Source organism: Pipistrellus hanaki (assembly GCF_964339955.1).
Source record: "Pipistrellus hanaki genome assembly, chromosome: 14".
Classification (NCBI taxonomy): Eukaryota; Metazoa; Chordata; class Mammalia; order Chiroptera; family Vespertilionidae; genus Pipistrellus; species Pipistrellus hanaki.
In genome coordinates this window covers 19,409,826-19,423,592 of record NC_140516.1, presented here as the reverse complement: position 1 = coordinate 19,423,592, position 13,767 = coordinate 19,409,826, and the positions used below count along the sequence as shown (strand labels likewise).

Below are 13,767 nucleotides of genomic sequence, written 5' to 3'. Positions count from 1 at the left end.
CTGTTTGTTAGCCACGAGGGATGCTAAGCATTCCCCACACTAAAAGCGAACTACTTCTCAGTCAGGATTAAGCATTAGTACCCAGAAGGGTTCTCCAGCCCAGTTTAAGAGCCCTCAAATAGACGGATACATTTTATTGTAAAATAAGGACTCTCAGACTCCTATTCCCTGCTACTACAGGGCAATCCTATGCAAGGTTTCTCTCCTCTCAGAATTATAATATCTCTTAGGTTTGCAGCATACCATTAAAAAAAAATAAAAAATCAGACTTATTATTTCCAAAACAAAAACAGAACTAACCAACGGAACATTATGCTTTTTTTTTTTTTAATCCAAATCAAGATTTCTATTATCTTTCCCTGCCCGGTTGTTGGGAAATCTAATTCTTAATGCTGATACATTTTTCAGAAAGGCAAATTAAAAAAATAGACTACTAAATTCAGCTGAAACTATTATGCACAACGTTTTCAATATAAAGAAAATGTTATGGACGGAATGTTTGTGCCAACACCCTTCCCCCACCCCCAATTCATTTGTTGAAACCTGATCCCCAATGTGATGGCATTTGGAGGAGGGAGCTTTGGGAGTGATTAGGTCAGGAGGGCGGAGCATCTTCTAAAAGAGGCCTTAGGGCCCAAACTGGTTTGACTCAGTGGATAGAGCATTGGCCTGTGGACCCAAGGGTCCCAGGTTGGGTTCGTCAAGGGCATGTACCTTGGTTGCAGGCAACATCCCCAGTGGGGAGGTGTGCAGGAGACAGCTGATTAATGTTTCTCTCTCATCGATGTTTCTAACTATCTATCCCTCTCCCCTCCTCTCTGTAAAAAATCAATATATAAAATAAATAAGAGACCCTAGGGCTCCTTTGCCCCTTCTGCCAAGTGAAGCCACAGAGGGAAGACAGGTCTGTGAACCAGGCAGCAGGCCCTCACCTGATCTCAGACTTCCCAGCCTCCAAAACAGTGGGAAATAAATGCCTGTTGTTTATAAGCTACCCAGTTTATATTCCATTGTAACAGCCCACAGGTTCTAACACAGAAAATTTTCTTTAAAAAATTCTGTTACATCAGAATATATGTGAAGCAACTACAGCAAAATGTTTATTACAACACCATTTAAACAATATTGACTTTATATTCAAAGCACAGCCATCCATGTCAAGTGAAACATCAAATATTAAGGTGTAAAATTGGTTAAGAGACATTTGTCTAAAACTCCTTTGTTCTTCTGTGAGAAATTATAAGAAATTTGGGAATATATATAGGAGTATAAATTTTACATTGTGGCTCCGGTACCACATGTTCCTTCATGGAATCTATTCTAAATTTAAAGCTAGAAAACAGACTTCTCTCAATACAAATGACTACATATGAATTTTCATAGCTGCTCTTTTGACAGGAATGTTTTTGAGCTTTTGTTATAAGAGTACCTCAATATCAATACAAAAAAAATACAGGTTTGACTATAGATAAAAAGGCAAGTACAGTACGATGTGAAGAATAGAAATACTGGTATATATGAAAGTTAAACCAACATGGACTCATAGCAATCCTTGATTCTAAATCCTTAATATTAATTCCTTGCTTCCAACCTTGTCAGTTGATCTCATTACTGAGTTCTCCGGTAACATAAATAAAAGTACATATTTTCCTTCAAGCTCTAAATCTTTTATTATTTAAAATTTTCTGCAAATCTTAAATTTGCTACCAAGAGTGAAAGGTGCCCCAAGTATCCATTTGGGGCTGAATATTCTGCTTAAATGAATGGACTCTTGCTCCACATATTCGCCTCTTTGCAAGTTAAATGACACAAGAGGCAGCAGTCAACCAAATAGAAGACATGGAACAAGCTACAGTGCAAATGACCTGGTATCTCCCAACAAATCAATGGCATTAAAAAAATTAAAAAGACGTCAGAGACATGAAAACCAAATGCAATGTTCAGGCTTTACCTTGATCTTGACTACAAATGAACTTGAAGGATTTATTGTTAATTTAGTTAGGTATACTAATGCCAGATGGTTCAAATAAAAGTCTTTTTGGTTATAGCTACATGCTAAAATATACACTGAGTGGCCAGATCATTACTGAGCGCATAATAATCTGACCACTCAGTGTGTGTGTGTGTGTGTGTGTGTGTGTGTGTGTGTGTGTATGAGGCCCAGTGCATGAATTCATGCATGGGTGGGGTCCAGCCAGCCTGGCCAGGGAGAGGGGCCATGGGCAATTGGCTGGCCTGCCTGCTGGTCTAACTTGTGGTCGTCGAGGGGACAATTTGCTTAATAGCCTTTTATTATATAGGATTATATAGAAAATTTACACTGAGTAGCCAGATTATTATGCATTCAGAGATCATAATAATCTGGCCACTCAGTGTATATGTGCCTAAAGTAACATGATTTCTGATGTTTGCTTTTATATATGGGAAGGGAGGCAGGGAGAACCAAAACAAAATAAGTAAAATACTGATCACTGTTAAGTTGATGTTATTTATACTATTCCCTCTACTTTTGAGTGTTTTTAAATTTCCACTAAAAATATACTCCAATGCAGTTATTCCCTCAAAGTCATATAGTCCACCTCTACATGTTACACTTTAAGAGATTATTTTTTTCCTGTCCCCCAATTTAGCTGAGGGCTACCTCTGCAGGAAGAGACAGTGAGGAATGTAATAAAACCTGAGCCTATGGATTGATGCTGAAGCATACATGTCTCTTCAGGGGAGGGGGAGGGATATGTGTTAGATAACCTTGTGAGGTCTCATTCGTTTGAATTTGCTTCACTCCAGAAAGACACTGAGAAACCATTTTAATCATCAGACCTGGAACTTTATCCATCCATTTGTTTAAGTCAGAGATGTTCACTAAAAACCATATGTGACCAGACAGGGTTTTTAATGGACCCCTTGAAGCAAGCAGATGGAAACCAAGGATATTTCAGAGATGTGTTAATGCTCTGATGAAAGATCGGGATATAATTACAACTGAACAAATGCATATGAGTATTCTAACCAACTAGGTATGAAAATAAAATCATTTCCATAGCTGCAGGAAACTCTGCAGCATTCTGAGAACCCTATTACATGACAGAATAACTGAGTAAAATACATTAAGTTCGTTATAATATCTGGATCAAATGCATTTATCGGTGAAAGCACGTTAGGAGCAAGAACACAGAATGTCAATGATGTGTGACATACGATAAATAGTCTTGTTATTAAAACTGTAGTAGAAAGGTTGCTGAGGAATTTTTAAATAATATTAGTAAATTCTGACTCTGCCTTTGGTCATATCAGTGATTCCTTGATATATGTTCATTCTAGTATATACACATGAGCAGAGAACATAGATAGAGTCAAGGAAAAATAATTTTTTCATAGGTACTCTGACTCCAGAAATATTTTATAGCACTTTATAGTCTATAATGTATTTACAAATTAATTAAAAAACAAACGAACGATGGCCAAAACCGGTTTGGCTCAGTGGATAGAGCATCGGCTTGTGGACTGAAAGGTCCCAGGTTTGATTCTGGTTAAGGGCATGTACCTTGGTTGTGGGCACATCCCCCAGTCTGGGATGTGCAAGAGGCAGCTGATTGATGATTCTCTCTCATGGATTTTTCTAAGTCTCTATCCCTCTCTCTTCCTCTCTGTAAAAAATAAATAAAATATATTTTTTTAAAAACACCAATGATCCTAAATAAATGCCTTAGAGAGTTGTGAGTTCCATTTTAAGATAAGCAAACTGAGACCATAAGAAATTTGGCCATAATCAGTTCCAAATTCTAAATGTCAATTGGCATATGCAATAAAAAGTATATGTCATTCTCTACATTATTTTAGAAAGACATTTTGTATTTACCAAACTTATTTTCTAGAAGACTCAGTCCCAATGTTCCTATATCTGCTCTTCCATGCAATTTCATCAAGGTTTTTAGTACCATTGTCCTCAAGCCCAAATGCAAACATGCTGCCTGTGTTTAGGCCATCTGAGTAGAAACCTGTTTTGCTGTTGTGTAGTGGCTAATTTTGCTCATCATTTTATGAAATATTTTAAAATGCATCGTCATTCTTTGAGGCCTAATATCAAGAAGATTTTTTAAAATTAAAAAGTCTCATAACAAAACTGAAGATAAGTGAGAGCAAAATCTAGACTTAATTCAAATGTGTTGAACTCTTGATTTCGTTCCCAACACTTGGCCCATGGAAGCAGAGAATGGCTTCACCAACCCCTCTGGTTGCTTAGCCCAGTGTTTTTCAACCTTTTTTGGGCAAAGGCACACTTGTTTCATGAAAAAAATCACGAGGCACACCACCATTAGAAAATGTTAAAAAAATTTAACTCTGTGCCTATATTGACTATATATAAAGTAATTCTCTTGTATAGGAATCAAATAAACACAAAGAAAGTATTTTATAATTACTTTATTATGAAATATTAAGTAAACAAAATAGTGAAAAATTATAAAATTCTTGTCTTGTCTGCACCTACGGCACACCAGGAACAGTGGTTGAAAAACGCTGGCTTAGCCTATAAAACTAGGAATCCTCTTACCTTTCTCTCTTTATCCTGTACCTCCACTTTTTAAACCATTAGAAAACTCCTGTTGGTTTTACCGAAACATACACCCAGAGTCTGTCCAATGCTTACCACATCCACTGCTCCCATGTTAATCCATGTCCCCCATCATCTCTCTCGTGGATTGGTTCAGTAGCCTCCTTACTGGCCTCTCTGTTTTTCTTATTGTCCTTTAGAGTCTATTCCCACGACAGCAGCACAAGGGATCCACTCAACAGGCAATTTGATCATGTTTTTCTCCGCATAAAATACTGAGTCAACTTTTAGTTTTCTCCAGAATGAAGCCAATGTTCTGAGAATGGTGTGCAAATCCCCCATGGCCCAGTACCTGGTACCTCTCTGACTTCATCTCTAATTACTCTACCCCTTGTTCTCCCTACTCTAGATTGGTTGGCCTCTTTGCTGTACATTGAGCATATGATCTGTTCTTACCTGAGGACCTTTGCACTGCCCACTCCCCATATTGGAGTATATTTAATGTTACCAACCTCATCTCTATCAAGGGTTTACTCAAGCCACTTTCTTAATAGTTCTAATCATCCTATTTAAAACCCACCTCACTCTTTGCACTCCCAATCTTCCCTATCTTTTAAAAATAAATGTTTTATTGTTTTTTTACAGAGAAGAAGGGAGAAGGGTAGAGAGTTAGGAACATCAATGAGAGAGAAACATCAACCAGCTGCCTCCTGCACACTCCCCACTGGGGATGTGCCCGCAACCAAGGCACATGCCCTTGACCGGAATTGAATCTGGGACCTTTCAGTCTGGAGGCTAACTATCCACTGAGCCAAACCAATTAGGGCTTCCCTATCCTTTTTTATTTTTTCTATAGTATATATGATCTAATAATGTATAATTTTTATTTATTTTTATTATCCATCATACCTCTTTAGATTGTATTGCTTAGATCTTTGTTTTGTACACTGATATACTACATTTGTCTGAAACAGTGTCTAGTACATAATGGGTACTCAAACCATGTATTTTTTAAATAAATGAAACCTCTGAGGCCAATCCATTTATCAATATATCAGTACATCCTGACTTTCTAAATTTATATTTGGCAATTCAGTTTCATATTGGTCTGAAATTTTACATTATATACTGAGATTGGATTCATTTACCTAATTTAAACAAAACATATTAAGCAATATGAAGTACTGCAAGTATAATAAAAAGCCTTTAGATATATGATACTTATGTCTTATAATTGCATAAATCTTTAGCACCCTGGATTCATTGGGGAAATTTAAAATGTCGGGTAGCTTATGGTTTGTTCTGTATGTGGTATTAGGTGCAAACAAATTTACTAAATATATTCTGTACTGTAATTTTGCTTCTGTTGAGAGGCAAATCAGAAATAATCATGACAGTCAATGAGTAAAAGAAGGATAAACTTTGAGAAGTACACCAGCAGCCCAGCTGGTGTGCCTCACTGGTTGAGTGTTGACCTATGAACAAAGAGGTCACGGATTCCAAATCAGGGCACATGCCAGCTTTGTGAACTTGCTCCCCAGTGGAGGTGTGCAGGAAGCAGCCAATCAATGATACCCTCTCATCATTGATGTTTCTATTTCTTTCTCCCTCTCCCTTCCTCTATGAAATAAATAAAAATATAGTTAAAAATATAAAAGTACACCAGCAAATTACTAAAATCTTTTAGAATGTAAGTTGTTGTGGTGGTGGTGTTGTTTTTTTTTTTGTTGTTGTTGTTGTTTTTTTTTGAGAGGCTACTTTATGTTTTGGGAGTAATTTCTACAGCCTTAAGTATTCAGTTTGGCTTAGAATTGCATTATTTTATTTTGGATATCTCTCTACTAGCCTCATGATGGTCTTCTTACCTTGACCCAGGACAGACCTGGCAGTGATGCCAGCTTACAGACTACTGCCAAGATTAGAGTCACACGAAGTGCCTGAAATCTGGTCTGCTCCAGGAATGGCTACTCATCACACTAAGGAAAAGACCAACATAAATACCAATTATGAGATCTAAAGAGTGAATGTGAAGTCCGAACTATGGCGAAAGACAATATCAGAAGCCAAGGCATCAGAAAAAAATGAGAACTAAGGGCAAGGTGTGCAGCACAGCAGAGAATGTCATGTACCGTAAATAATCCATGATTTCTCCCAGAAAAAGCCAAGTGAGAGAATTACATTTTCACTGGGCTCCTCTGTGCTTCTGTCACCAGGGAATGAGAAAAGAATGAGGAGCACAGAGTGGATGGGGCCTCCAGTCATCCTAGAGGGCCCTGTGCAACTATTAGGCAAAACAGACATGTTGATGGCTACTGCCCACGGAGAAGCAAGGGAAGTGGGAAGACAAGCTGAGGCTTTCAAACAACAGAGATATAAGAGAGGAATTATAAAGGTGATTCCCTTTAGTCTTCCTTAATACAGGAGTTACAAACTGTCAATACCCAGTGGGGATGTCAGATGATAAAAGTTGTGATATGTCCAAGGTAATATTCAAAAGTACATTTACTATTTTCATGAAACCTATGGTTTAACTATAAAGACACAAGATATCTACATGAAAAGTGGAGATCATTTGTTGACCATCTACATGTTTCCACTTCCCAGTTTCTTTGCCTTTTCACCCACATTCCTTAAAAAAAAACTTTCTCCAAAATGGTATCCAATCAGAACTGGCTGAGGAACTCTGCAGGGACCAATCCCATGTACACAAAACCAGCACTACATCACCAGTTTATCCTACATCAAATGTACTTGTAACCCCCCATAAAAATTTTTATTCATTAATTATGTATTGATCATTTATAATGTGTCAAGTGCTGTTCTAGGTGTCAAAGAAGGCAAGACTGAGTGAATTTCAGAAATTCATTTGAACAATATAAAAGTATTCATTAAAGTAATTTTTTGTGAGTTAATGACAGCTGGTATAGTCAATATGTAACACTAAACAAGAGGCAATATCAGTTCATACTCAAATAAAGTTGATGTTCAAATAATAGCTAATGTAGGTTTATTACATGCCTTGTGTTATTCTAGGTACTTTCAAGATATTAAGATGACTTAAATCGCAACCCTCTATGAAATGGATTTTTGTTATCACACCCATTTTGTAGAAGAGTAAACTGAGGCATAGAGAAGATAAGTAACCTACTCAAGGTTAGATAGCTGGTAAACTTTAGATAAGATTTGGATTGAGGTGCAAAAATCCATGAAATTGCCCCTCCTTAAGTTTTATAATACTTCTTTAAAAGACTCATACCAAAAATGTTTATACAAACCTATTCTAGGAAAGTTTTTTTGTTTGTTTGTTTGTTTGTTTGTTAACCACTGCTGCCTTGCCCCAATGCCTCAATCAGGCTAATTTTCATTTTAGTCATTTTTAAAATGGAGATAACCATGCTGTTGAACCAAGATCATCTAGTTAGATGTTCAAGCATAAAAGGGGCGTCCTTCCGCATCTCAGTTCTGCCAACTACTTGCTCTATGACCTTGAGCAAGTTATCTCTCCAAGTCTCAGTTTCCTCACCTTTAAAATGAAGGTTATCATTTTACTCTTTAAAGATAAAACAGGATAGCCCACTCAAAGCACTTAGAAAGCACTCAAATATTATTAGCATAATAAATATTAGCAGCAGCATGGATAAAGGGAACCTAATGATTTCTTGATCCTTCTATTCACACTAAAAATAGTTTACTTCTCTTCTAATTAAAAAAAAAAAAAGGCAAAAAAACAAAACAACCACAAACCAAGCCACAAGCCATTAAACCTCTGATATATTTTGTGGGAACACCGGAAGGCATTTCTGTGTCACTAGTTAGCTCCTCTATTACAAAATGTACGAGCTCTAGCATCCTGAGACACCTTGCGTAATGTAATCACTGTCACTCCTAGAGGTCAAGCGGGCAGACAGTTAAATGCTTCTCTGGGAAAAGCTCAGTAAATCATCGTCAGAACCTCCGTCCAAAGCCCACGTTGAGGTTAAGAAAAATCGACGTCCGGGCTGTGAACTTAATGTCAAGCTCCCAGAAAAACTCGGGCGGCACATGTTCAGCGATTAAGTAGACGCAGACAACCAAAGACACTGCCAAATTGTAAAACAAGGCTCGGAGATCACAGAAAAAACGCCGCTCGTTATTGATCATGGTGACCATTCAGTTCTCACCGAGCCACCCCAAAACAATCATTCATTCTCCTGCCCGGAGAGCCTGCTCATTTGCAAGATAAAAGAGAGACATTTCTGCACATGCCCATAATGTTCTTCGCCACTGGGGGCAGCTTTACATAAGACTGCATTCACGGGAACCAAAGCAACAGTCGGAGCAGCTTTCAGAATGACAGTCTGCAGAAGTGAGCTGAGCGTGTGCGCGGTCCCGGGCTCTCCTGCCTTCCGGGCTCCAACGCAGCTCGGCGGCTGACCGGGGTGCTCGCTGCCAGCGATGCTGGGCTTTGGAATACAGAGGTGGCAGCTCAGGTAGCCCCACATCGCCTGGAGGAATACGAAGAAATTGCTTCGGATAAGAAGAAATTGTAGAAGCCAGTGGTTTGGTTTTTTTTTTTTTTTTTTTTTTAATACCCCCACTCCCTACCCCCCCCCCCCAAAGAAAAACCTGTAAAGATGCAAAAACGTAGTATCCATGAAGATCCTATTACCTAGGAAGAGCTCGATGTGTTGCTGCAAATGCGGAGCTGGGATTTATTTGTTCTTGGAGTGTTCTGCGTGGCTGGCAAAGAAGAATGTTCCGAAATCGGTCCATCTCCCGAGGGGTCCGATTTTTCTTGCCGGGTGTCAGCGAGCCCTGACTCACCACAGAGCAACTGACAGGGGCTGTCACGCAAGTGGCCCCCTCAGCCAAAGCAAAGACCCGGGGACGACCTTTGAACAATACAAAGGATGGGTATGTCTTGTCATTTTTTCCTTCTTTCCTTCCTTAAAAAAAAAAAGAGCAAAAAAACAAAAACAAGGAATCCTCTAGTGTGTATTACTTCTGCCTTAATTCTTTAAGAGATTACCTTGCTCTGCCCTAAGACTATACATTCACTTGCTTTAGTGAACACGTTTCTTGCTTAACTATTAAGGAGAGAAAAAAAAAAAAAACCTGAGGCAATTCTCTTTAAATGACAGGAGAGGGTTGTGTGATGTGAGATGTTGCTCTCTAGATGTAAATGTTTAAAAAGAGGAAAACACATGCCTGCTCTCTTGCTTGATTTGAAAAGACACGGATTCTCTGTTGGGGGGATAACTTTTCTAAGTTGTTTTTATTTTCAGGTTTCAATGTAATCAGGCTACTGAGCGGGTCAGCGGTAGCCCTGGTGATAGCGCCCACTGTCTTACTGACGATGCTTTCTTCTGCCGAACGAGGCTGCCCCAAGGGCTGTAGGTGCGAAGGCAAAATGGTCTACTGTGAGTCTCAGAAATTGCAGGAGATCCCCTCGAGTATATCTGCTGGCTGCTTAGGCTTGTCCCTCCGCTACAACAGCCTCCAAAAACTCAAGTACAATCAGTTCAAAGGGCTCAACCAGCTCACCTGGCTGTACCTCGACCACAACCACATCAGCAATATTGACGAGAACGCTTTCAACGGGATACGCAGGCTCAAGGAGCTGATCCTGAGCTCCAACCGGATCTCCTACTTCCTCAACAACACCTTCAGGCCCGTGACCAATCTGCGGAACCTCGACCTGTCCTACAACCAGCTGCACGCCCTGGGGTCCGAGCAGTTCCGGGGCCTGAGGAAGCTGCTGAGTTTGCACCTGAGGTCCAACTCCCTGAGGACCATCCCCGTGAGGATATTCCAGGACTGCCGCAACCTGGAGCTGTTGGACCTGGGATACAACCGGATCCGGAGTTTGGCCAGGAACGTCTTTGCTGGCATGATCAGGCTCAAAGAACTTCACCTGGAGCACAATCAGTTTTCCAAGCTCAACCTGGCCCTCTTCCCGAGGCTGGTGAGCCTCCAGAACCTGTACCTGCAGTGGAATAAGATCAGTGTCATAGGGCAGACCATGTCCTGGACCTGGAGCTCCTTACAGAGGCTCGACCTGTCAGGCAACGAGATCGAGGCGTTCAGTGGACCCAGCGTCTTCCAGTGCGTCCCGAACCTGCAGCGCCTCAACCTGGATTCCAACAAGCTCACGTTCATTGGCCAAGAGATTCTGGATTCTTGGATATCCCTCAACGACATCAGCCTGGCCGGGAATATATGGGAATGCAGCAGGAACATCTGCTCCCTGGTGAACTGGCTGAAAAGTTTCAAGGGCCTGAGGGAGAACACCATCATCTGCGCCAGCCCCAAAGAGCTGCAGGGGGTCAACGTGATCGATGCCGTGAAGAACTACAGCATCTGTGGCAGGAGCACCACCGAGAGGTTCGACCTGGCCCGGGCGCTCCCCAAGCCCACGTTCAAGCCCAAGCTCCCGAGGCCGAAGCATGAGAGCAAGCCCCCCGCGCCCCCCACGGTGGGGGCCACGGAGCCCAGCCCCGAGGCCGAGGCGGACACGGAGCACATCTCCTTCCACAAGATCATCGCGGGCAGCGTGGCCCTGTTCCTGTCCGTGCTCGTCATCCTGCTGGTGATCTACGTGTCCTGGAAGCGGTACCCGGCCAGCATGAAGCAGCTGCAGCAGCGCTCCCTCATGCGCAGGCACCGGAAGAAGAAAAGGCAGTCCCTCAAGCAGATGAACCCCAGCACGCAGGAGTTTTATGTAGATTACAAGCCCACCAACACGGAGACCAGCGAGATGCTGCTGAACGGCACGGGACCCTGCACCTATAACAAATCGGGCTCCAGGGAGTGTGAGGTATGAACCCTTGCGGTAAAAGCGCTCTTAAAAAGCTGGGCAGTAAGTGGTGCTTCCTTGAACTCCGGTGACTATAAGAGGGAACGTGGTGCCCCCCTCCCGCCCCAGTCCTCTCTCTCTCCCTCTGCTGGCGAGGTCTCCCCTCCCCCGTCCGCTTTAGTGCATTCATAACACTGGTCATTGGCCTCCCCTGCATAATGCACCCATTGAAACGTAAATCACCACAATCAATGTGCAACCTGAACTCTGGTTTAACATACCGCCTATGGTGTCAGACCCTTCCCTTATTGATTCCATGAGCGTCACACTGTTTTCAGATAAAACTTCTTTTTTTTTTTTACCATGGGCCCCCCACATCTGCTGTCCTTCCGCTAGCACCAGATGCGCAGTCCTGGGGGGTCTGCCCTTTTGCTGGCAAAGGCAGGGAGGAAGGAGTGACCCCAGGTCCTGGGACCTTGAGCTGACTCCAGGAGCATGCCCGGTGGGTGACAGGAACATGGAGAGGCAGAGCCTTGAAACAATGCCTGGCTCAGAGAGAACTGCAGGGAGCGACCCGAGGATGGTGCTGGGTAAAAGCAGCCCCCGCCCCCGCCCTGCCCTGTCAGAGGCATCTGAATTGCGATGAGGCAAGTCTAGGGAACAGTGCGGAGGGGTTAAAATGCTGCGGGGAGACAAGTGCCAGCTGTGAGGAGAGGGTACAAATATAAAGTTCCCGACCTGAGAGCTTGTCTCTGAAACCCATCCCTGTGAAATCAGACCAGGGGCTTCCTTATCCATTTCGTCCAGCCTCTACATTAAAAAAAAAAAAAAAAAAAAAAAAAAAAAGCCCACTGACTAACTAGCCAGGAAGCAAATTGAAGGAGGCAGATTTTCCCACCGCGCCTCCCATTAGGGACTTTTCAGACACCGGGCTTGCAAATGGGAAGGCAGCTTGCTGTAGGCATGGGGTTGGGAGCTTCCCAGAGTTTCTCATTTCAGCTCTTGCGGGGCCCTGATGGAGGGAGTGGGATCATCAGCGTCCTCTGGTCTCTGTGTGGGGTCTGTCAGGCTGTCCTGTTGTGTCCCATCATGTGTCCTGCACACACCAGTCCCCTCATGACAGACACTCATTCAGATGTGTCGAGAGAACACATTCCAAGACATGCTTTTCACCGAGAGCCTCATTAAAAAGGATGGTTTTGGTAGCACCTTCCGAAATGTTCAAAAGAAACCCGAGAGGGAGGAGAGCAACCCTATGGCCCTCGTCTTTGCTCTTCTGTTGCCGGTGTTACGGTGTCCCTATGCGCATCTGTATTGTGAACTCATCCATCAGTGTGATTCTGTACCGGCCCCTGTTGGCACTGTGCAAGCTGCATGCATGGTTTGATGTTGTAGGTGAAAGTTTATTGACTGCAGCTCAAATATCAGAGCTTCTGGATTTAAGTAACTTTGACCACGGTTCATTAAGATTTGAGAAAAAAAAATGCCTTTAGTCTGTATCCTCTTCCATCCCCCAAAATGAACAATTCAATCGCAGTAGTAAAAATCAGGAATGGCAACATTAAGTCTGTTTCATTTCATTTGGCTTGCCTAACCATGTCCCTGTTCTTTCAAAACAGAATCGCTGCAGTAAAAAAAAAAAAAAGCAAAAGTGAATGGCTATTTTTTTACCAGCATTTTTATAGAGTCTGGGGGCTTTTCATTTGCTGACAGGAAAAAAATCTAGGCAAGTCACCATGAAATATAATTGCAAGGAAGCCGGATTATTTAAAAAATATCACACTTTTATAAGCAATAAAGAAAAAGGAACTTTTAAAGTGGACTTTGGTTTTAATTAAATTCTAAAAGAGGTGGCAGTTCAGAAAAGCATCATAGCTACAGTATATTTACCCACGAAGAATTGTTGACTATACATTCATTAATGGCAAATTGTCACAGATTCCCAATGGATTAATAATGCAGACACTACCTTACAGTCCTATGAACTGGATGACTGAGCCTACTGTGATGTTTTTCACTGAAGTTGTAAGTTTACATTTTTCATAAAATGTCAGTAAATACATATTCCATCTAAAAAAGAAATTTTCTTTGGTCAGACTCATTTTTATCTGTACTAAAGATGACTGTGCTAATTAAATGCAGTGTTAAAGTGAAAAAGCTCATTTCTATTCTTTGACTTGACCTTCTGCTGCCTCATTTGTCATGGAAACCAAATGAATTTAAGCAAGACATATTTATACTTATATTTACGAATTCTTGCAAATTCTCAATGCTCCGGTGCCACTAGTATATACAAAATACATTTGCTGTATTGGAAAGTGTTTCCAAAATTCAAAGCCACTTGGTGTGTAAGATGAAACGAATGGCCAGCATTTTAGGAGCTGGTCATTTTTTTCTTAATGTGTAACTTTAATTCTTTATGAATTTAGGAATGAATAAG

At 41.5% G+C, this 13,767-nt stretch overlaps 2 protein-coding genes across 7 annotated transcripts in view; one reads left to right on the top strand and one right to left on the bottom strand.

Annotated features, from left to right (window-relative positions):
* CTNNA3 (catenin alpha 3) overlaps positions 1-13,767 on the bottom strand; it is a 1,202,853-nt gene that overhangs the window by 670,927 nt on the left and 518,159 nt on the right. The window lies entirely within an intron of this gene.
* The window catches only part of LRRTM3 (leucine rich repeat transmembrane neuronal 3), a 152,951-nt gene continuing 147,860 nt past the window's right edge, over positions 8,677-13,767 (top strand). Inside the window, exons 1-2 of one of the 2 annotated variants that reach the window (XM_084904271.1) lie at positions 8,677-9,445; positions 9,817-11,348. In XM_084904271.1, coding sequence (XP_084760397.1) covers positions 9,442-9,445; positions 9,817-11,348 — 1,536 coding nt within the window. In that variant the 5' untranslated portion in view covers positions 8,677-9,441. The remainder of the gene's footprint in view (positions 9,446-9,816; positions 11,349-13,767) is intronic. The other variant, XM_084904270.1, reaches the window with a different exon arrangement.